Source organism: Odocoileus virginianus, chromosome 21, assembly GCF_023699985.2.
Source record: "Odocoileus virginianus isolate 20LAN1187 ecotype Illinois chromosome 21, Ovbor_1.2, whole genome shotgun sequence".
In the NCBI taxonomy this organism is placed as follows: domain Eukaryota; kingdom Metazoa; phylum Chordata; class Mammalia; order Artiodactyla; family Cervidae; genus Odocoileus; species Odocoileus virginianus.
This window is the reverse complement of record NC_069694.1, coordinates 37,961,386-37,986,217: the sequence shown is the minus strand read 5'-3', so window position 1 is coordinate 37,986,217 and position 24,832 is coordinate 37,961,386. Positions and strand designations below refer to the sequence as shown.

Genomic DNA, 24,832 nt, shown 5'->3' with positions numbered 1-24,832 from the left:
ATCCTGATTCACAATCTAGAAGTTGTCTCTATTAAAATAAAAGTTAGAGCCACGGTAAAGATAAGTGGGTGATGTGAAACAGTTTGGACATGCTTGTGAGAGCACCAACACTTAAGGTGCATACTGAGAAAGAGCCATTAAAATGCCATTAAAAAAAAGAGCAGCAAGAAGAGAGTGGTCTGTCCAATAAAGCCATTCTAATAAAATTCAGCATCCCTAACAGAGTTTAAAAGTAAACTAGCAAATAATCCATCCTTCCTCTCTATATACTCTGCTCCAATCTAAAAACACATCAACTGCATCCATGTCCCAGAGATTTTTCACTGCCCCCTTCTCCATGTCCTATGAACCACCACTATAAATCCTACTCACCCTTCAGCAGCAGCTGGAATAGGAGCCTGGAGTAAACTGAAGAATGTTGCCCACCATCCAGTTCTACAAGGCCTGAGTTATTAGCCACAGCAATCACTGACCCGCATGTACACACTGAGAGAAATTCCGGGAAAAGATCAAGAGGCACTCTGCGCTCTGACAAAATAGGCGAAATAGGCCCTTAGATACTTAGAAATATTTCAAGAGAAACATTTTTAGAACCTAGATTCTCACATCCTCCCATATTTAGAAAAAACACAAAACTCATTTATATATCTGTTCCTCAGGACTAGCAATAATCCTCCAGGAGATGTATGCTTGACTTCAACTCCGCACCCCAAAATCACACGTATACTAGACCTCCCCCACCTTTTCAGAATAGCTCCTCAGGGATATCTGAGGGGCTGTCTCCAGGCCACAGTCCTCAGTAAGGCACTGAAGAAACTCAACTCACAGATCTTCCTTTGTGCTATTTTTTTTTTCCAAGTTGACACTGGGACTTTTCCCAATAAGCCCCCGTTTTGGCGGTGCCCTTTATCCTTCTCAAAGCTCAGTGATGGGGCCTCTCCTGCAGAGCTCTATCTCACTCATCTTGAGCCCTCAAGGCGTGCCCACAAGGTGTGTAGAAGGTGCAGTCCTCTTACGGTTTCTCACGTACTTCCAGTGAAATTCCTGGTTCCTCGCCCTCTATATCTCTCCTTTATAAGCTTTATCTACGCTGCCTGGGCTACAGTTACACGGGGAAACCCTCATCTGACATATTTTACAGATTGTTCTGCGTTGCTCTCTGAGCGTCCGCCGCCGCTTTCCAGCCTACTGGAAACCCCAACTTCTCGCGAGACCACCTGGTATCAACTAGCGCTCCGGCCTTGCCAGGCCTCAAGCCCCACCCGCCACGTTCCAACCCCCGCAACCCCCGCCTCCACGCTCACCCCTGCACAGGCGGACGCATGCCCCGCCCACATCCGCGACCCTGCAGGGCTGTTTCCAGTCGTCTGCTTCAGGCTGACTGCAGTCTGAGGAAATGGCGGACCAGGTATAATCAGCTGTTACGCTGGCTGAGTCCAAGAAAGGGAGGGAGAGAGGGAAAGCATAGAGCTGAACCTGGCCGCTGGCTTGAGGGGAGTGGGGGGCGCGCGGGGCTTGGCCCGGAGCCTGACTCTGGCTGGTGGAGCTGAAACGCGGCCGTGGAGAGCTAGCTGCTCAGCGGGGAGGGAGGGAGGAAACTTTGTTTCGGCTCCTTTCGTGGGCGGTTTCTGCTGCTTCGGGGGCAGCCGAAGCGGGATGGGGGTGGGGAGAACCGAAGAGTGGGGGTGGAGTGGGATCGGTATCCTGGTATTTTGGAGGTGGTTTAAGAGTCCCCACGGTTTGCGTACTTAAAGGTACATGACTTGCTGTGGATTATACTTACAGGTAGCAAAGCTGCAGCCGGAGCCCGTGCTCCTAACCCCTAGGTTGTGTTTCACCATAGTAGTTCATAATTGAGCTATTATTCTGCCTCCAAGGACTGTACTTTTGGAAGGCTTCGTAACGTTTTGGAGCACCTGGGCACCAGAGCTTTATACACACCCTACTTTAATCCTTTTGTAACACCTATGCTAGATAGTACCCCATTTTATATAAAAAACGAGAGTTACAGGTTAGTCGCGATTAGTGGTCACACTAAGAATAGTCATCCGGGGTTGCACCCTGTGCAACAGACTATTAAAAGTTCCTGAAATACACATTAGCCAGTAAAGGCAGAAATATGCGAGTAACAGGATTAATCCAACGTCGCTGTTTGTTTTAATGCTTTACAAAGTTATGTTCTTGAAAGATTTGAACTTGAATAGAAATGATAAAGTCTAAACGATCTTTAAGATTTAACAAGTTGGCAGCTGTTTTTCCTGTGATAGTTGAGAGATTGAAGCAGGGCAGTTGCCTGCGGATTTAGAGTGAGGCTTTGTTTTGTTTAGAATTGTTATTGAAAGGAAAACGTTAAACTTTCAGATATGCTTTAAAAGGGGGGAGAAGGGAGTTAAAGCTTAGATTATGAATGAATTATTTATTCTTGTCGCTTCAGATCTCTAGAATATGTGATTTCATTGTTATTATTTTGAATTTTACCTTTGGAGTTTGGGATTTATGGTACGTTGAGGTGAAAAAAGTTTCTAATGCAGTGTATAAATTTTTATCAGCATTTAATATCTACATTTTAATTTTAAAAGTGATTATTTCCAGCCTCATAAGTTTATGCAAGCCACTCATCCTTATGCATAGTTCAGCTCTTTTCCTCCACTCTTTGTTCTCTTGCTACTAATGGCTACTAACTTATTTCTGCAAAGCTGCACCTTGTCAAGGACTGTATCAGGGGCTTCATTTTCATATCCACAGCTCACAATCATGCTATATGTAGATACTTTATCTTTATGTCACTATTCCTCATCTTTCATCCCAGTTAAAAGTGACGCTTCCCCAAACCCACCAACTAAAGTTACACTGTTACACTCTTTCTCCACATTTTGCATTCTGTAGCACTTTGTGCCTCTCCCTTTAAATCACACATTTTGTAATTATTGGCTTTCAAGTCTACTATAAACTCAGCACGACCTTTATTCCATAAACATGTTTCATAATCGTTCTGTGAACTAATCAAAACCTTCCTCATTATACTTGATTCTCTGGTAAAGGAGAAGTATACCAACTGTAATCTCTAAAGTGCACTATACTATAGAAATACAATATGAGTCATGTATATAATTTGAATTTTTCTATTAGCCACATTAAAATTTCTGTAAGTTGGATTAAAATTTAACCCAGTATATTCAAAATACCATCTCAACATGTAATCAGTATTTTTTTAATAATGAGTCTTCAAAACCTGGGATTATTTGACAGGTACAGCTTATTTCAGTTCAAACTGGCCATTTTTCAGGTGCTCAAGAGCTACATGTGATAGGTGGCTACTGCATTGCATAGCACAATTGAAAGGGATAGATGCGGGGTTTTTTTTAGATTCCCCATTCTGATTCTCCTCCTTTTACCACTTCCCGCTTTGCAGTTTTACAGTAAACCAGTGTTACTTACACCAGCCTGAGCAAAAAAACTTCATAGGGCACATCTTAAGCATTCAGTGCCCTTGGGCCCTATACCAGACTACTGAATCAGATTCTCTTGGAACCTGTATTCTTAACCTTCTCCTGCTTATGCGTTGTAGAGGGTGATTAAATATTTGATGAATGAAACTTTTTTTTGGTCATGCAGCTTGCAGGGATCTGAGTTTTCCCCTCCCTCGCCCCCACCACCAGGAACCCAGGCCCCAGCAGTGAAAGTGCTGAGTCCTAACCACTGGACCACCAGGGAATTCCTGAATGAAACTTCCACATGTGATCATCTCAATGAAAATTTTTTAATGAGTACTATTTATATAAAGTATAAACACATGCCAGGCAATTCTCAATATCACTTGGAGTTGTGCCATTGTGAATCTGTGATATACTTTCTAAGATTAGCATTCATCATCATCTGAATTAAGTAGCTGTGATTAGTTCAGGAGGATAAACATCTTGCTCTGTTTTCCCATTGCAGGTTATCAAGTGCAAGGCTGCAGTTGCCTGGGAGGCTGGGAAGCCTCTTTCTATAGAGGAGGTAGAGGTGGCACCCCCAAAGGCTCATGAAGTTCGAATTAAGGTAATGAAACATCTAAGGCACTGGAAGAGAAGGCCTACAACTAGGTCTCTGGGTAGCTGAGTCCTCTGAGGTCTTCAGAGGCAAAATCCCCAAGGACAGTGTCAAGGAGAAGGGCCTGAGAGTCATCCAGCCTTAGAATCCCAGCTCTCAGTCCATCCCTCTCACTTCTGCAGTGCTCCTCTCCTCTTTTTAGCTTTGGTGTTGCACTGAACAGCCTTCTCCATGGATCAGTGGATGAGCGCAATTGATCTTCTGTAGCCTGGGTTTAGGGTGACTTTATAGGATGTTCCCCTTTCTGCTGATCCCATAACTTAAGATGTACTCTTAAGATTCTTTGGATTATTGGAAGAAACTTCAAATAAGATTTGGGAACAGGTTCCTAACTGACTGGATCAACAAGCAAGTGAAGCAGGCTTGCTTAGAGAGCTTTAAAATGTACTGACCTTTGCAGACAAGTCCAAGGTTCAGGGGATTCATTATTCCAGCACCTCTTAATCTCTTCTGTGTCAGAGAAAGTGAAGTTACCCCTGGAGAGAAGCATATTGCACAAGGCAGCCAGCTGGATACTCTGGCATTCTACTGTGTACTTGTGATGTAAAATCAGTCTTTTAAAGTAATGACCATTGAGTAATAACCATTTTTTGCTGTGAATTGGAGTATACTTCCCCCATCCCACCTCCAGTTCTCATGCTTCCAGGGAATCACATTTAACAAGTCGAGAAGCCAGGGCCAAATAACTTTTTCAGATTCTTTTAACCCAGGCCCAGGAATCTGAAATCTTTATAGAAATCAACCTGATTGTGATTTTGCTACTAAAGAAAAAGTAGATCCTGAATGTGCTAATATGAACTGTACAGGGCTACTGGTCTTCCCTGGGAAACTGCTAACAAACAGCTAAGAATGTTACATTGTAATTGGGTTTAAATGTGAGAAGCAGAAAAAGGGACACTCTCAAGACTTTTCCTTTCTGTGCTTTTGACAGTTTGAAAAGAAAAGAGATACTTGAAAGCCAGAAAAATTGGGATAAAGGGCTTATTTAAGCAGAAATTCTGTGTGGCTGCTAAAGAGGGAGTTGGTTCCAATAAAGGCTCTTGAGTTTTGCCGTAGACCAAGCAAGCTGGCATATGTCTTTTTAGAAATCTCATTCCCCAACAGTCAGGAGGAGACCAGCAGTGAGATGGGCTCTACCTGCACTTGCACACAGGTGGTGTTCTCTTCACACCCGCAGAAAGCACCATGTCCATAACATGCCCTGGTTTACCTTCTCCTGCTGACATGTATTGAAAAGGAGAATAGATACACTGTGTTTCATTGCCTATAAATATAGCATTACGTTTATGTACCACTAAGAAAATGCTGCCAATTCCAGTTGTTAAGATGCCATCGGTGATAAACACGTGCTGATTTTAGAGAGGTTAAAATATGAAAGAAATATATCTTCTAATCAATAAAATATGCTGTTAAGTAAAAATGTCTCTCCTTTGACCTATGTGTCACTCTGAATTGCATGTGCATACACTTAGACGCTATTTAATATCCTGTTAGATTATTGCCACTGCAGTCTGCCACACTGATGCCTATACATTGAGTGGGGCTGATCCTGAAGGGAATTATCCAGTGATCTTGGGACATGAAGGTGCTGGAATTGTGGAGAGTGTTGGTGAAGGAGTTACTAAGCTGAAGGCAGGTAAGGAGGGTATTTGAACCACTGATTTTACAGTTTTGGCTTATTTTTATAGGAAATTATATTTCTAATAAACTATACATTGTTTATTTGTGAATAAGTTACCGCCTAAGTAAGTTGTCAAGATTGATTTTATTCCTCATCTGGAAAAGACAAATATTTGAGAGCTTTTTCCTTTCTGATTATGAGACTGCCACTTATCTGACATGGTTTTTGCCCAATTAAGCAAGAATTTTTGAAGATGCATCAAGTCAGTTTATTGAAGCACATGACCTCCTTGTTCTCCACTTACTGTTTTAAAAGTTTCATTTAGATAAAAATTTGAAACTGGTTTTTTTTCTCCCTGCACAGTCAGGCAGTGTCTGAATGATGTTATGTAGGTAAAGTTTTAGGCCTTAAAGTTGTTAACCTGCAAAGCTGTGTGAGTTGACAAGAATGGGAATTTGTAGGGGCTGAGGTATTTGTTTAGAATCAGGTGCTACCAATTCAGGATAGTGTCCTTTCGTTTGTTTTCTAGGTGATACTGTCATCCCACTCTACATCCCCCAGTGTGGAGAATGCAAATTTTGTCTGAATCCTAAAACAAACCTTTGCCAGAAAATAAGGTTAGTGTTTTTTTTATTTTATTCTTAAAACAAGAGGTAATATTAATCATGATAAGTAATTATTTGGCAATTTATACAGAGCATTCTATGTGCATTATTTCATTCTGTCTTTATGGGAACCTGTCATTATCACTGGTATCACTGTATTTTCATAGATGAGAAGATTTAGACTTGGAAATTAAGTGGTGTGCTCAGCATCATCTGCTGTTAGGAGAGATAAAACAATTTTCTGAACCCATTCTCTTTCCATAAAACTAGGCTAAATTTGCCAAAATAGGTAGTAAGGAGGGACATGGTTATGAAATTGAATGAAGGCATTTTTATGAGCCATTTTATTGTCCATGAAACCAAAGTAATAAAACTTAGCTCATAAGGTTTTGGGAAGACTCCAAGAGATAACATAACCCTTTGACAAAGAAAAGGTGGTTATTTTATTGTAGCAAGGTAACACACTTAAAGAACTTCTTTGAGGCATTTAAGATCTTGTGTCTATTTTCCCCCCTTTGCCCCTTTTTTGTCACTGAAGTAGAACATACATATAATGAGGTAATTAAAGTGTACAAATACTAAGTGTACAGCTCCATGAATTTTTATGCCTGTACACACCTAATAGTTATAACCTTCACTCAGATCAAGATAGAAAACCCTTCCAGCTGCCCACAAAGTTCTTCATGTCCCTTACAAGTCAACACCTACCTCCCTCAAAGGTAACCACTATTGTTATTTTTGACTGTAAAACTTCATATAAACAGAATTATGCAGTATGTGCTCTTTTGCCTGGTTTCTTTCATTCATAATGTCTGTTGAGGTGGCCACGCTGCTGTATTCCTCTGATTCTCTTGTTTCATTCCAAATATCTCTGTTTACCCTTTCTCCTGTTCATGGACATTTACATTGCTCCCCAGTTTGACCCTGCTATGGTTAGTGCCACTTGGAGCATCCATTTGTGTTCCCTGATGGATATCTTGGTGGACATTTATGCAACTTTCTCTTGGTTATTTCTCTAATAAGATTGAAGTTGCTGAGTCATGGGATATACTCCCACCCAGCAGTATTTGGGAGATCTGTTTGTTTTTGCATTGTTTTCTAAAGCCATTGACAAAATTAGTTTCTTTTTTTGGAAAACAAAATTGCATTTATTTTATCACATAAACACAGTTACAAAACTAGAACCAAAAAAATAAAAATTTGGCCTTTTTAAAGGGAATTCCAAACACTATCTGAAAGACTTCTGAAATACCAAGTAGAGTAATGGTTATAGGCTTTTTTGTGGCTGTAAGCTTTTAGAAGGACAAGTTCTTTCAAAGCTTAGAATATATCCCATATCACCTTTTGTTCATGAGCATCTTCTGAGAGCAGAGCAGTTTCTGACATTGAGAGCTAAGCAAATTTAACTTGCTCTCATAAAGATATAAAGGTTATTGGGGTAGAGCTTTGTCACCTGTTTGTTTCTGGTCGTATTTCTGTTTCTCTCAAAGGAAATGTTCTTGAATCCACAGGCAGTTGACATTTTCTCCATCTATATATATTTTATTTATTCATATATATTCCAAAGGGTTTATGCAAGAGTGTACATCAAGTTCTAGTGTTTATTTTTATTAAAAGTAACATAGTTATTAAGCACTCTGTGCCAGGCACAATGCTAATGCTTATATAACCTCTCATTTGATCTTAGCAATCTCTAAGAAAGATGGTTTCTCTGATTTTCTAATGATGAAATGAAGGCACAGAGGTTAACTCACTTCACAAGGGCCACATGGGATTTGAACACAAGTGTGTGTGACCCTCTAGAACTAACACCAAAGATGTCCTGTTCATTATAGGGGACTGGAATGCAAAAGTAGGGAATCAAGAAATACCTGGAGTAACAGGCAAGTTTGGCCTTGGAGTACAGGATGAAACAGCAAAAACAAGATTGGGAGCTAACTGGGGCACAGACCATGAACTCCTTATTGCCAAATTCAGGCTTAAATTGAAGAAACTATGGAAAACCACTAGACCATTCAGATATGACCTAAATCAAATCCCCTTATGATTATACAGGGCAAGTGAGAAATAGATTCAAAGGATTAGATCTGATAGGGTGCCTGAAAAACTATAGACATAGGTTCATGACACTGTACAGGAGACAGGGATCAAGACCATCCCCAAGGAAAAGAAATGCAAAAAGGCAAAATGTTGTCTGAGGAGGCCTTACAAATAGCTGTGAATAGAAGAGAAGCAAAAAGCAAAGGAGAAAAGGAAAGATATATATACCATATATATATATATATATGGTATGTATATATATGGTATATATACACACTATTTGAATGCAGAGTTCCAAGGAATAGCAAGGAGAAATAACAAAGCCTTCCTCAGTGATTGGTGCAAAGAAATACAAGAAAACAATAGAATGGGAAAGACTAGAGATCTCTTCAAGAAAATTAAAGATATCAAGGAAACATTTCATGCAAAGATGGGCTCAGTAAAAGACAGAAATGGTATGGACCTAATAGAAGCAGAAGACATTAAGAAGAGGTGGCAAGAATACACAGAAGAACTATACAAAACAGATCTTCACAACTCAGATAATCATGATGGTGTGATCACTCACCTAGAGCCAGACATCCTGGAATGCAAAGTCAAGTGGGCCTCAGGAAGCATCACTATGAACAAAGCTAGTGGCGATGATGGAATTCCAGTTGAGCTGTTTCAAATTCTAAAAGATGATGCTGTTGAAAGTGCTGCGCTCAATATGCCAGCAAATTTGGAGAACTCAGCAGTGGCCACAGGACTGGAAAAGGTCAGTTTTCATACCAATCCCAAAGAAAGGCAATGCCAAAGAATGCTCAAACGATCGCACAGTTATACTCATCTCACACACTAGTAAAGTAATGCTCAAAATTCTCCAAGCCAGGCTTCAACAGTCTGTGAACCATGAACTTCCAGATGTTCAGGCTGGTTTTAGAAAGGGCAGAGGAACCAGAGATCAAATTGCCAACATCCGCTGGATCATCAAAAAAGCAAGAGTGTTCCAGAAAAACAGCTATTTCTGCTTCATTGACTATGCCAAAGCCTTTGACTGTGTGGATCACAACAAACTGGAAAATTCTAAAAGATGGGAATACCAGACCGCCTGACCTGCCTCTTGAGAAATCTGTATGCAGGTCAAGAAGCAGCAGTTAGAACTGGACATGGAACAGACTGGTACCAAATAGGAAAAGGAGTACGTCAAGGCTGTATATTGTCACCCTGCTTGTTTAACTTATATGCAGAGTACATCATGAGAAACGCTGGGCTGGATGAAGCACAAGCTAGAATCAAGATTGCTGGGAGAAGTATCAATAACCTCAGATATGCAGATGACACCACTCTTATGGCAGAAAGTGAAGAACTAAAGGGCCTCTTGATGAAAGTGAAAGAGGAGAGTGAAAAAGTTGGTTTAAAGCTCAACATTCAGAAAACTAAGATCATGGCATCTGGTCCCATCACTTCATGGCAAATAGATGGGGAAACAGTGAGAGACTTTTATTTCTTTGGGCTCCAAAATCACTGCAGATGGTGACTGCAGCCATGAAATTAAAAGACGCTTGCTCCTTGGAAGAAAAGTTATGACCAACCTAGAGAGCATATTAAGAAGCAGAGACATTACTTTGCCAACAGAGGTCTGTCTAGTCAAGGCTATGGTTTTTCCAGTAATGATGTATGGATGTGAGAGTTGGACTATAAAGAAAGGTGAGCACCAAAGAATTGATGGTTTTGAACTGTGGTGTTTAAGAAGACTCTTGAGAGTCCCTTGGACTGCAAAAAAGATCCAACCAGTCCATCCTAAAGGAAATCAATCCTAATATTCATTGGAAGGACTGATGCTGAAGGTGAAACTCCAATATTTTGGCCACCTGATGCGAAGAACTGACTCATTTGAAAAGACTGATGCTGGGAAAGATTGAAAGCAGAAGAAGGGGATGACAGAGGGTGAGATGGTTGGATGGCATCACCGACTCAATGGTCATGAATTTGAGTAATCTCCGGGAGTTGTTGATGGCCAGGGAGGCCTGGCATGTTGCAGTCCATGGGGTCTCAAAGAGTTGGACACAACTGAGCGACTGAACTGATTGACTGTGTCTGCCTTTAGGGCCCATATTCCTAAGGAAGCTGTTACATCAACCACTTAGAATATAAAAAATAATTTTGAAACCGTTGCAAGAGAGAAGATAACTTGAATCCATGGGGACTATTACACTTTTGAAATAGGCCTCCTAAGAAATCTGAATTAACCAGTTTGGACATCTACTTTTATCTGCTGATATAGTTCAGTCACTCAGTCGTGTCCGACTCTTTGTGACCCCATGAACCACAGCATGCCAGGCCTCCCTGTCCATCACCAACTCCCGGAGTCCACCCAAACCCATGTCCATTGAATCGATGATGCCATCCAACCATCTTATCCTCTGTCATCCCCTTCTCCTCCTGCCCTTAATCCTTCCCAGCATTAGGGTCTTTTCCAGTGAGTCAGCTCTTCGTATCAGGTGGCCAAAGTATTGGAGTTTCAGCTTCAACATCAGTCCTTCCAGTGAACACCCAGGACTGATCTCCTTTAGGATGGACTGGTTGGATCTTTTTTGCAGTCCAAGGGACTCTCAAGAGTCTTCTCCAGCACCACAGTTCAAAAGCATCAATTCTTCTGCGCTCAGCTTTCTTTATAGTCCAACTCTCACATCCATACATGACCACTGGAAAAATCATAGCCTTGACTAGACGGACCTTTGTTGACAAAGTAATGTCTCTGCCTTTTTTTTTTTTTTCCACTTATTTTTATTAGTTGGAGGCTAATTACTTTACAATACTATAGTGGTTTTTGCCATACATCAACATGAATCAGCCACAGGTGCACATGTGTTCCCCATTCAGAACCCCCCTCTCACCTTCCTCCCCATCCGACCCCCCAGGGTCATCCCATTGCACCAGCCCTGAGCATGCTGTCTCATGCATGGAACCTGGACTGGCAGCCCACTTCACATGTGATAATATACACATTTCAACGCTACCCTCTCAAATCATCCCACCCTCGCCTTCTCCCACAGAGTCCAAAAGACTGTTCTTTACATCTGTGTCTCTTTTGCTGTCTCGCATATAGGGTCACATGGTGGAATTTTTAAATCATTTCGTGTGATCCATAAGTTGTACCTGTTAAAATTATTTCAGTACTCTTAACAGGTAATCTGGAAGGATATTGAATGTTGGAAAAGATTCATAAGATTATAATTCTTTTAAAAGTTTTCCTAATCAGGCATTGGTGAAAGGTGGTAAATTGATTAATAAATACATTAGAAATTAGAGTTTTGGTCTTAGCACAGTCTTCTAACTATTTACTGGTCATCATTTTAAAACATTGATTTCTTTTTCTTTAGAGTCACTCAAGGAAAAGGATTAATGCCAGATGGCACTAGCAGATTTACTTGTAAAGGAAAGACAATTTTACATTACATGGGAACCAGCACGTTTTCTGAATACACAGTTGTGGCTGACATTTCTGTTGCTAAAATTGATCCTTTAGCACCTCTGGATAAAGTATGCCTTCTGGGTTGTGGCATTTCAACTGGTTATGGTGCAGCTTTGAATGCTGCCAAGGTAAGTGTTGGCCTGGGTTTTAGCTTCCACCTTCTCACTTCATACAGCAAAGCTTTGCTGAAATAGTGAACTTGGCCCAACCTGTAAGAAACCTGATGATTTCGCTGACTCTTGTGAATGAGGACCTTATAGGCTGTCTTTAATGTCAGGTGGAGCCAGGCTCTACGTGTGCTGTCTTTGGCCTGGGAGGAGTTGGACTGGCAGTTATCATGGGCTGTAAGGTGGCCGGTGCAACCCGGATCATTGGTGTGGACATCAATAAGGACAAATTCACAAGAGCCAAGGAGTTTGGGGCCTCTGAGTGTATTAACCCCCAGGACTTCAGTAAACCGATCCAGGAAGTGCTCATTGAGATGACTGATGGGGGAGTCGACTATTCGTTTGAGTGTATTGGTAATGTGAAAGTCATGGTGAGTATGCCTGGTTTCATTCCATGTGCTTGTGTGTGTGTGTAATTGCCTTTTTAAATGTAATTTCCTTTATTAAGATAAAAAATTGGATGTGAGGGCGATCTGGTTATGACATCTGTCACCCCATTGATCGCCAGGGTTGATTCGTCTGATCTGGCTGGCTAGGCGGGTGCCCCCTTCCTCCCTCACCACTCCATGTGCGTCCCTCCTGAAGCTGTGCGCTCAGTCGAAGAGGACGACCATCCCCGATAGAGGAGGACCGGTCTTTGGTCAAGGGTATACGAGTAGCTGCGCTCCCCTGCTAGAGCCTCCAAACAAGCTCTCAAGATAAAAAATTGAGTTTTTTTGCAAAGGAGAAGCCTTAAATTCTCGAATAAGAATGGTTGCTGAAATAAGGGGAAAATAACTATTGAACTATACAAGGGAAAGATGAAGGAAAATGTTTCTTTACCTTTCAGTCTATGCTAAATCTTAAAGTGCATTTCATTAAATGAAAAGGCAAAATGATGCAGTTATAGAGAACATGAGTTTTGGAATTAGATATATATCCACATAGTAACTCAGTAACCTTGAGCAACTACTTAACTTCTTTAAATCTGTTTCCTCAAGTGTAAAATGCAGACAGTGATCAGGTATAGGTATTGTAGGCATATACTTGACAGAGTAGACACCCACCAGGAATATTACTGTTACTTCTCTGCTGCTGCCTTTATTATGCTCTTTAGAATTTCGTGCTAAGACTTACTTTTTAAAGTAGACAACAAATAAAAGCTTTAAATTCTTTCAATTTGTGTTAATATTTAGCCAAGTTAGCAAATTCTTTTAAAAGTACCTGTTAACATGTAAATCCATGGCTGATTCATGTCAATGTATGACAAAACCCACTACAATATTGTAAAGTAATTAGCCTCCAACTAATAAAAAAAAAATAAATAATAAAAATAGTAATAATAAAAAAAAATAATAAAAGTACCTGTTAAAATTGTTCAATAAAATTAAACTTAATAAACACTTTGATCATTTTGTTGCCATTTTTCTAAAGAAACTCTCTGTACCACTACCCTGTCCCCCAGAAGTTTCTGGGGAAGTAGATATCCTTAGCACAATGCACTGACTTCTGTGGTTTACCTGCAGAGAGCCGCGCTGGAGGCCTGCCACAAAGGCTGGGGCACCAGCGTGGTAGTGGGAGTAGCTGCCTCTGGTGAAGAAATCGCCACTCGTCCGTTCCAGCTAGTCACAGGCCGCACGTGGAAAGGCACTGCCTTTGGAGGTAATTTGATAGATGAGGACATTTTCTTCTGTTATTTCCTTCAGCAGAATTGTAATCCCAATGAGTACTAACCCTGGGGACTGGGGAGGTGCTCAGCTTCTTCTGAAACACAAGGCTACTTTTTATACACTGAAAAAAAAACCCTAATATTCCATTAATGAAATAGCTGGGACTAGGTCAGAAGCTGGATACGGGATAAACCAGGCCAGCCACCTTGTGTCATCTGGTAGACTTATATAGGTCATTGGCATTTTTTTACTCATTTTACCAGAGAGTGCAGTGATCCCTGGATGTGATCATGCTTCTCTCTAAACAGTGCTGATTTCAGCAGTAACCAGTCTGAGTAAAACATTAAGTTAGACGGAGCCTTATAACAAAATGGAAAAGCTGCCAGACTGATCATTTTTCCCTTGAGTGATCCTGAGTATGTGGTTACTTGGGGTTGCCAACTGCCAGGAGAATGCTAAGAAACAGTTTCTATCTTTCTTAGGGTTGCTTGGCTAGGGAAGAGAAGAGACATCAAAACATGTTTATATATCCCAACTGTTGTGAATGAAGTAAATCTTAAGTTTTTAATAGATTTTTTAAAAATATACTTATATCCTTACCATTCTCCTAAGGAAAAAGTATTACATAGCATGACTTTCAAATGAAACAATCTGCGTCTAACAAAGCGTCTTATTCCCTGCCTCATATCATGCCACATTTTTTTTTTTCAAGACCAGAAGATTGGGAAAGTATGAAAAATGAGGGGTTTGGCCAAAGTTTTCCTTCTTTATACTACACAGTTTGTCAAGGAAGATGTCAAGCTGACTAAAGCCTTTCCAAAGCCCTAGACACTAGTATGCCGCACTCGAGTGTGTGAGAACAGACTCGTAGAACAGACTCGTAGAGCCACACATGCAGCTCAAGGGTATCCGCTGAGGGCCCAGAGCTGTATCTGAGGATGTTCTAAAAATGTCTCGGAGACTGAGCCGGGGGGTTGGAAGTCACTTCTAACTGAAGCCTCACCCAAGCACATGCTTGTTGGGGAATAAGCTGGCGTCTTGGGGCCCCGTGGGTGTTGCTAACACATGACTCAATGTAAATAGAAGTTTTGATGTAGGGAATAGCGGTGGCTGTAGTTGTCTTAGTTACCAGGAGATTTAAATGGGGGGGCGGGGGGGTAAGCACCAGTTTGGAATGAAAAGGTAATCTGTTGAGGATGTAAGGAGGGAGATTTGGAAAAGGGTCAGAAAGATTCCCTGGAGAAGGCAACCCACTCTAGTATTCTTGCCTGGAGAACCCCATGAACAGAGGAGCCTGGTGGGCAGCAGTCCATGGGTTCACAGAGTTGGACACAACTGAAGCAACTTAGCACACACACAAAGGAAGCTTGGAATACAGTCCAAATTAAACCCTAGTTTAAAAGATGTGAAAACTTATTTGTACATTTACTGCTTCTTTTAATACAAGTGAAAAATTGAAGGATCTGGCTTTGTTTAAAATCTTAACATATAAGTAAAGATCTTCTACTTTGCTTTTCAGTTCATTGGTTTTTTTATTCTGAGATGTTATCCTTATTGTTGAAATTAAAAGCATAGAAATAAAGTCATGTATCACATCAATTTTTTTCTTCCTTGAATTTCATGATTATAGAAATTTTACTCTTGTGGACTTAAATAAGCTCGTTTTGAGACTTCTAGAGTTCTGTCCTGTATAGTTTTAAAATCTCTATTAATATTTAATGAGATTTTAGTAAATCTTAACACAGAAAAAGTGCTCAAAAGGCATCTGCTTTTTTAACTAAAGATGTGTATTAAATTCTTCCTCCTCTCTAGGCTGATTTTGAAGTTTTTCATTCCTCTTAAATTCATTCTTTTAAATGTCTTTGTCACCTACTAAGTAATAAGCATACTATAGAGATTTGTTGGAAAAAGTAATGAATAGATGTATGATTTCCTTTAGGATGGAAGAGTGTAGAAAGTGTCCCAAAGTTGGTGTCTGAATATATGTCCAAAAAGATAAAAGTTGATGAGTTTGTGACTCACAGTCTGCCTTTTGACCAAATTAATGAAGCCTTTGATCTGATGCATGCAGGAAAGAGGTAAGCTTTCTCTTTAGCTGTGTAGTATAGACTGTGGTGATGATGGGGCTTATGGAGAGAGAAATATTTTTTAAAAAAAAAAGTTTTAATGGTGTTAAATGATTCTGAACCTTTGTTTATTGTTTTCTTCTCTTACAGTATCCGAACTGTTGTAAAGCTTTAAGTTCAAAAGAGGAGAATTTTTCCATCCTTGTAACTAAGTCTTGGGGTGTGATTGGAGCAGCCACACAAGCAGAAAGGAGCTCTTTCAAGTTCACAGCTTCTTAGATCTTCATTAACCTCCTCTAAGCAATAATGTTTTGTGTGTAAATTTCTACATGTCTAATCAAGGATAAGTCTAATATTGTCATAAATCTGTTTTCTGGTCTCTTCTTCACATAAATGATTGCTAGCTCATTAAGGACTATTTCTAACGTAATAAAAGGAATGCCTGTATATGTGTGGGAGTTGTCAGCTGTTTTATGCTGAATTCATTCTCATGATTCCTCTGTTATCTTCATTCTTTAAAGGAAAGATGAAGGAGGTAAGGCAGTGGTGAGTGTATGCCACTGTCTTCACGGTCATTGGTAATTTTCTTATAACTTTTAAGGATCTCAGACCCATTATTAAAGAACAGATTTCTCCAGTCAACCAAAATCTGCTTCGGTGAGATTACCTTTTTTTTTTTTTGGCTGTACTGGGTCTTCGTTACTGCACCAGCTCTCTCTAGTTGTAGTGCACGGACTTCTCATTGTGGTGGCTTCTCTTGTTGCAGAGCACAGGCTCGAGGGTGTGTGGGCTCAGGAGTTGCAACACGTAGGCTGTATAGAGTGTACGGGCTTAGTTGCCCCAAGGCATGTGAAATCTTCCTGGACCAGGGATAGCACCTGTGTCCCCTGCATTGGCAGGTGGATTCTAAACCACTGGACCACCAGGGACATTGAAGATTATCTTCTTGAGGGCAGATACCATGCATTGTTCAAACTTAGATTCCCAGTTCCTAGTATGGCATCTGGCCCATACAGAGCACCAGAATTCATCACTGAAACTACTTTTTAAGTAGGCAGTTTTCTGTTGATCACTCTGTGAACTTATTTCAAGTATATGGAAAACACTTAACATACTGAATATCCAAACCGAAGCACTTATTTTGTCAAATCTTAACATTTTTACTCTTCCAGACCACATTGCCTTTCCTCTCCTGTGGTATAGTCAGCATCCAGAATCTGGTGTTGATCACTGTCACCCAAGTCGCCATCCTTTTACTATACCAATCTGTAAACTCTCCAGTCTTCAGTGTTGTCATACATGTTTTAAACCTGATGCTATCTGACTCTGCAGCCTTTTCACTCATTGCTGTGTGATTAATCCCTGCTGTATATGATGCTGCCATTCATTTAGCACTGTGCGGTAGTATTCAGCTATGTGAACTACCATCACTTATCTGTCTCCAGCTGATGGCATATGGTTGTTTCCCAAATTGTTTCTGTATTGCTAACAACACTGGTGGAACATCCTTGTACATCATGCTCAGCGTCAGTCACGTAGGATGTGTATCACAGGATAACATTTTAAACCTTACTAGAAATTGTCAAATTGCTCTTCAAAGTAGTTGGAAATTTTTATAAATCACCTGTGTATGAAATGACTTCAATCTGCATTTCCCTTAATTACTGAAGTCTTTCATTCTTTTGGTCATTTTTTTGTTTTCTTCTGAGCTTTATTAGGTCCTGAAACCAGGTACCATGGGTTTTTACTGGGTTTGAGTCCCAGACATGTAGGTTCAAGTCCCGTTCGAGTCCCAAGCAGGGTTTTGGTTGAGTTCGAGTCCCAATCTGAAGTAAATGGTTTCAGTACCTTTATTCATCAGCTCTCGGAAAAGACAAGATTATGTGTGTCAAAGTGAAAAAAGAAATCTAAGTGTATTGACAACATTCTTCTCCCCTCCCCTCTAACCTGAAGATTCTCTGCTTGTTCCTTGCCTGCCAGGCTTGGGAATAAAGAGTGGAGGTGCCAAACTGAAGAAACCCAGGTAGAGGATGGATCTGTTTCTGTAGAAGGCACATAATGGAAAATCCAGGAAAGGGGGGGTTGGAAGGAAATAAATATGTCAAGCATGAGAAGGTCTTTCTCTGACTACCTTAGATTATATTCCATTAAAAGTTATTACAAGACAATGGCTATATTTCCCTGTGCTGTGCAAAAATATCTGAAATCGTGCAGCTGTGACTGGGACTTGACTTCAGTCATTTAGTTGAGAGCACAAACCCACCAGGTCTTAGGACTTAATGTAGCTCAGGTTCTTTTTTCTTTTTTTAATTGGTTAAACATTTTTTTATTTTGCATTGTGGTATAGCCGGTTAACAACGTTGTGAGTTTCAGGTGAAGTTCAGATGCTTGATGTCTTTTTGCAGAGAGAACACACTGAGACAAAGTGACAGATAAGAAAAGGGTTTATCTAGAAAGTAGCTCATCCACAGACAAGGTGTGGGCCATCTCAGGTGAGAGCCCCTGTATTTCCTTTTTTGTAAGGTATCTCTTTACATCCTTTGCCCATTTTTCTATTGGATCAATTCATTTTTTCTGAGTAATTTTTAAGACTTTTTATTGTAGATGCCAATCCTTTGTAAGTTTTATGTTGTTAATGTATTTTTAAATTTTTATTTTAGTATGGTCAGACCTATCAGTGTTTTCCTGGTGCTGTTGTTAAGTAGCATTTAGGCTTCTTTACCCTGAGCAGAATAAAGAAGCAAACAAAAATGGTGCATAGTGCATAGTCTTGACATCCTGGTAATCCATTAACACATGCAAGAGTTAGAACATTCAAATAGTAGAGAAAATTACTTGAGAAAGAAAAGTTAAATTTCCCTCTCTCCCCCAAAATTGGTGACCATGGGTAAGTTTATGTATCTTCCCAGAAGTTTCTATGAATGAAATAACATGTATACATATACTTTAAATTTATACAAATGAATACTAATTAACACTGTTCTGTGCCTTTTTTTCCCCCCACATTACAACATATCTTAAGACTGTTTTCATATCAGGACATCGATATACACATCTTTGGTTGAATTGAAAGCATGTGCTTTTTCTTGTTTTAATTCTTCTGATTGATGTGGCTTAATTGCTCCCAAAATGAAAACAGAAAATGGCAGTTATGGTCAGGGCTTCTTTCTGGATCTTTGGTGCATTTGAAGGACATGCAGTATAATCTAGCTTCTCTCGTTTTACCTGGAGGGCTAGAGACTCAGTGGGGCCACAGGGCTCCAGTCTATTGTCCTGTGTAAACTGGAAGAACCGGAAATTAAAACTAGCTCCTACCCCAGCTGTAAGATACGTACTTTAATCTGGTTTGTTTTAGCTCAGCCTTCCAGGAACAAAGTATATTTTACTGCCTTAAGCAATTGCAGTAACAAAGAACATACGAGGGTAATAATGGAGAAGCACTACTAATTCTTTTAAAAGATTCTTCCACTGTAATACATGAGTTATACATGAATGAGAATGCCGACATTTTATGTTCACCAATATGAGAAGGTAAAGCAATTTTAAGATAGTAAAACAGCTGGCCAATTAGGAAGTTTACTTTTCATTTCTGTCACAGTGATGTGTCTTGAGCCAGCTAATTCAGTTTAACAGGTATGAGCATTTCCTGGATGAAAGCACAGTTGCCTCTTTGAAGGAACCAGTGTCACCATGAAGATTCTTGGATCATGGGACTATAGGTTTAAAGTATTTCTTTTAAGATCCTTTCAATACATCCTCTTGGATGGCATCTAGACTGTTACGTATATTGTGGAACCAAATAGTTTTTGGAAGAACATAGACAACACAGGGCTAAAAAACATTCACTGTGCACGTGAGCAGATCTGTCCTGGCTGTTCACCAGGACAGAATTCTGCCACCTTCTAAGTATTACTGGGAAGTTTTTGAAGTTATGTTTAAGCTGCTTTATTGAATAAATGGTATATAAGTGTAACACAAATGGCTAATCTCCACTGTATATTTTATGAAAGTGAAAAAAAATTTTTAAGGATCTAAAATTTTACAATACCAACTTTTAACAGCTTTTTGTTTCTCACTGAAAATTTTCATATACTTGGCATTTTTCAAATCTTGCCGGCTTTTCCATTTTCAGCATGTTGGGCTATTTTGCTTTCTATTTAACCCACCTAGTGATGTTCACTGTAAAAAATAGGGCAAAAAATATATAGGCATGTCTGACTTGGAACAAGTTCTTTATTACCTGCACAGGGGACTAATATAAAGTAGAATGTGTGGAATGATGAGGTTTTTGAGGTGAGGGGATAAAGTTGCATTATATCCAAATTTTTTAACAGTGGAGCCAGTTAATGTGTACAACTTAAAAATGGCTATACATAATGCTACTTCCATCTCTCTCATTTCAAAGCAAAAGTAAATGTAGCTGGTGATTCTCAAACGTTTTGTTGACCTGGGGAAAAGTGAGCATATTTTACATGTGCAGAATGCTTCACAACATCATCTGCTTGGCTGCCAGTCTCCCAAGTAGGCTGATGATCAAAGCCTTTGAATAAGTGACAGTTCTTTGGCCCTAGAGATACTGTGTGACCCAGGAAAAACGACCTACTCAACCAATTTTGTTTCAATTAAGATGCAAGATTATATTCTTTTGTCAGCAAATACCCTTTAGAAAAAATACACCACAAGCCTTATTTGGAAAACATTTAAGTATATTTAAACAGTTACTCAAATAAGAAGTGCATAGAACTATAACAAGAAAATCATATCTTTAAAGAAACAATTTATGAAGTGAACTGGCACAGTCAACCAGTACATACAAAGTCCTCCATTATACAGATTTCTTTTGGTGGAACTTTATAAGAACAAAGCGGTTGGGATGGGCTTTTTACTTTGGGGGCGGGGGGCAGTGGTGGGCAGGGAATGGGCTTTTAAAGCACACAGGTTTTTATCAAGCTGGCCATCGTAACAGAATTCACTGAGATGAGCTAATAGGCACGTGCTCCCTTCAGGAAAGGAGTGCTGATTCACCACCAAACTACCCTGACTCCAGACAGGGGCTGAAATAGTCCTGATGACCAAGAATCAGATCTAGATGAAACAGTGGAAATTTGCTTTCAAATACCTGTTGCTCTTTTTTCCAAATCTACATCTTAATATTAACAGTTCTTATCCTTGTCTATTTTGTTGCCTCAGAACCACCCAGGGCTCAGATGTACTGGTAAAGTTTGAAAAAATTCTAGTCTAAGTTTTCTGTTGACCTCTGACCCAAGTACTGAAATAATGTGAATTTTATTTTAGTCAGGTAATATATAGAATGAAACAGTTGCTAAGTTCTGGGTCATTGCACAAATAGGATACCTCCTCAGAGACAGAAATTTTTCCTAGCCATGCAACTAGTTTAAAAAATTAGAGAACTCAGCCCTGGTGTCCTGCTTGTCGCTCTTGTGATCTACTGACTGCTGCTGCTAAGTCGCTTCTGTCGTGTCCGACTCTGTGTGACCCCACAGACAGCAGCCCACCAGGCTCCCCTGTCCCTGGGATTCTCCAGGTAAGAACACTGGAGTGGGTTGCCATTTCCTTCCCCAGTGCATTAAAGTGAAAAGCGAAAGTGAAGTCGCTCAGTCGTGTCCGACTCTTCACGACCACATCGACTGCAGCCCACCAGGCTCCTCCGTCCCTGGGATTCTCCAGGCAAGAACACTGGAGTGGGTTGCCATTTCCTTCCCCAATGCATTAAAGTGAAAAGCGAAAGTGAAGTCTCTCAGTCGTGTCCGACTCTTCACGACCACATCGACTGCAGCCCACCAGGCTCCTCCGTCCCTGGGATTCTCCAGGCAAGAACACTGGAGTGGGGTGCCATTTCCTTCCCCAATGCATTAAAGTGAAAAGCGAAAGTGAAGTCGCTCAGTCGTGTCCGACTCTTCACGACCCCATCGACTGCAGCCCACCAGGCTCCCCCGTCCCTGGGACTCTCCAGGCAAGAACACTGGAGTGGGGTGCCATTGCCTCCTCCGGATCTTCTGACACCAGGGTGCAAATGTGCCTAACAAGTGTGTGGGAGTAAACACGGCCATGTGTTTGTTGTTGGAAGTGGGATGAGGAGGCTGGAATACTAGTAAAAGGGCCAAGCACCCAGAAGAGTTAGAAACAGTTATAAAAGCTCTGCAAGAGTAAAAAGGCTGGACATGCACAAGAAAAATTATTTAAAATACTTTGAACTCTTAACATAAGTGGTAAGTGAAAATCTTTCCTGGAAGCCCTTCTTGAGTGCTCCACGTAAACTGACTTTTGGCACATTTTTTGGCAATATTGACACATATTTTAATATAATCACAGAATTACCAGAGCTGTCTGTATGACAGCTCTGCTGTTGCTCACTTAAGTCCCCAGAATGAAAAGCAGGTTGCCAAGGCCACTTACTCCTGCCTCTCCTTTGTAAGGTAACCAAATGCAAACCATTTTTTTTAAAATACTTGGCACCAAAAGGAAAAAGAGGTAAGGAGAAGGCTGCCTACCCTTCTGAGTTGAGACTAAGTGGGGCCACAGAATTTCAGTGCATGGAGCCTGTGCTGCCTTTCTTTAGATGTTCATTTTTCTAAATAAAGCAAAACATGTTAATAACTTCTAGAATATCAGCATAATGCAGCCTGTATTGTAAAGCCATATCCTTAAACCATATCCATATGTTTTTCCCCCAGCCTATTAGAAAATGGGCTATACATCCACATTACAAGTGGTACAATTTGCTCCTCTGGTAGCTAGAGAACACACACCATCAGATGTAGACAAAATCATAGTATCACACTATCTCAATCAATTCCAGTGTTTCCAACTCTGAGACCACTAAAATATCTCCACCATCTCTATAGCATGTTTTGCCCTCAAGATTCACTGCATTTACTATTAAAAAATAGCTTATGGGCTTATGGGCTTCCCAGGTGGCGCAGTGGTAAAGAATACGCCTGCCAAGCAGGAGATGGCAGGTTCGATCCCTGGGTGAGGAAGGTCCCTGGAGAAGGAAATGGCTACCCACTCCAAAATCTTGCCTGGGAAAGCCCATGGACAGAGGGGCCTGAGGAGCCTGGCGAGCTGCAGTCCATGGGGTTGCAAAAGAGCCAGACACAACTTAGCAACAAGCAGCACACGTGTGATTTATGAAATTTAGAATACAGCAGAATCAAAACGAATTACTTCAAGTAACTTTTAGACCAGTACCCTCCTAGTGAGATATGTTCCAAGAATAGGAGCAACCACAAACTTTGCACTTAGGTTTACTGTTGGTAGTGATTTTGGTATTGTAATTCTGAAATTATTTTACATGTCATGTAGAATCAAGCAAATACGTAAGTATTAGTGTTGTTCAGAACCAAAATTCTCACCATGGGAGAAGGAAAATACAAATATGAAACAGGGAAGGGTGAGGAAGACTAATGTTAACTTTGAAATCAAAGTATCAGAGTGAATTCATGATTTATTTTTTAATTAATTTTTTAATTGGAGGATAATTACTTTACAATATTGTGACGGTTTTTGCCATACATCAACATGAATTTATAAAAAATGCATTGCCTGGCTCTGTTCTCTGAAAGGGCCAAGGAGCAATTAACACCCCAGCAGCACCCAGATCTTGATTTCCAAATACCATTCCTCATGAAGAGAAACCAGGGCTCCTTGGAGAAGTAGCCAGTTCCCAGTCTGGGGCAGGAAAAGTATATGACAAACTTAGAACATATGGCAAAAAGCAAGAACATGCCCAAAGACTGATAGGCATAGAGCAAAATGACCCATAAATAAGCTTAAAGGTGCTTCCACTGACCAAATATGGAACATTTAGAGGAGTGACAACACTTTTGGAAACAATCAATAACGCTGATACTCAAAAATTAGTGGGCAGACTGGGGGCGGGGGTGGGGGGGTGGCGCGGGCTACTTTCTCAAGTGTTAGTTTCATAAGAGATCAAAAAAAGGTGGAAAAGGGTTGTTCTACAGTTTAAAAAACAAAAACTAGAAACCTACAGATGACAACTGAACGCCATGGTTTGCACTCTGCATTTAAGAAAAAGGAACACTTTGGAGAAAGCTGACTCAGGTGTCAATGTGTACTATACCTTGGACAACTCTGAACATTCAGTTCCTGGGGTGTGACAACTGTACAATGACCGTGTAGGAAACGTCCTTACGTTTTAAAAGAGATGCTGCAACAGCAGCAGATAAAGTACGATGCCATTCCTCTCAAAAGGAAAATGCTGATTACATCGAGACAACAGTAACAACTGCTGAACACAGGAAAGGGCAAATGAGTGTTTCACTGCACCATCAGCTTCCTGTAAATTCGGAAAACCTTCAAAATAAAAAGCTGGAAGTTAAAAAAGCGTGGGGTGGGGGAAGGGGGCAGAAATAGCTCACAATTTGGGGGCTTCAGCAAAGTGGAGCATCCGTCTCTCGAATTTAATCAAACTCAGTGAAAAGCCAGAGTGATGACAGGACAAACAGAAGTCAGCTAGGATGGCAAACTCCTAAACATCTTCCTAGCAATTTAGACATGAGGGTGACAAGTGATATAAAAGTGTTGGTGAGTGGGTTCTAATTCACCTTTACACATTTTGTCACCAAAAGCCATAAACGGAAGATAAAATGCAAACATGTTTCCCTTCTAAATTATAAGGGGGCTGAATGACTGGCAGGGGAAAAAAAAATATTTTAAAAGTTAATACAAAAAATAAAAAGTTACCACACTGACATTTTGACAAGTTGGCAGAATGATAAAACTACCCTAGATGTTTTCTCATCTAAACCTAATAAATATTTGTAATTAGACACATACAATTAGACTAGAGCCCCATACTGTTTTTACATCTCCCAAACCGAGAAAAGCATCATCACCAGTGTGGTGTTTTAACAACAACAAAAAACCATCCCACCAAGATCTTTTTCCTTGAGCTTGTTTTCTAAAAGTAGACACTGAATAAGCCCACACCGCTAATTCCATGATCAGTACAGAAAATGCTGCCCTACCTGCGTGGCAATCTTTATCTTAAATGACTCTCAGAAACATGGTTACATCTCAAATACTACTAGTAGACTGCTGAGCTAAACACAGGAGTGGAATTTTTATACAGTCATTCAACATTAAGAAGTA

At 40.3% G+C, this 24,832-nt stretch overlaps 1 protein-coding gene across 1 annotated transcript; it reads left to right on the top strand.

Annotated features, from left to right (window-relative positions):
* Positions 1-1,299: 1,299 nt before the first annotated feature.
* ADH5 (alcohol dehydrogenase 5 (class III), chi polypeptide) lies at positions 1,300-16,144 on the top strand. The gene is made up of 9 exons (XM_020901643.2): positions 1,300-1,408; positions 3,940-4,041; positions 5,587-5,728; positions 6,243-6,330; positions 11,724-11,943; positions 12,093-12,353; positions 13,488-13,623; positions 15,571-15,709; positions 15,848-16,144. Exons 1-9 carry the CDS (start codon positions 1,397-1,399, stop codon positions 15,870-15,872), a joined length of 1,125 nt encoding a protein of 374 aa, XP_020757302.2. The 5' UTR covers positions 1,300-1,396; the 3' UTR covers positions 15,873-16,144.
* The last annotated feature ends 8,688 nt before the right edge of the window (positions 16,145-24,832 follow it).

What these genes read in the sequence shown, in the direction of transcription:
- ADH5 (XM_020901643.2), top strand. An exon ending in CAGCTTTGAATGCTGCCAAG is followed by an intron (nt 11,944 to 12,092) that starts GTAAGTGTTGGC and finishes CTTTAATGTCAG; the next exon opens with GTGGAGCCAGGCTCTACGTG. An exon ending in TTGGTAATGTGAAAGTCATG is followed by an intron (nt 12,354 to 13,487) that starts GTGAGTATGCCT and finishes GTTTACCTGCAG; the next exon opens with AGAGCCGCGCTGGAGGCCTG.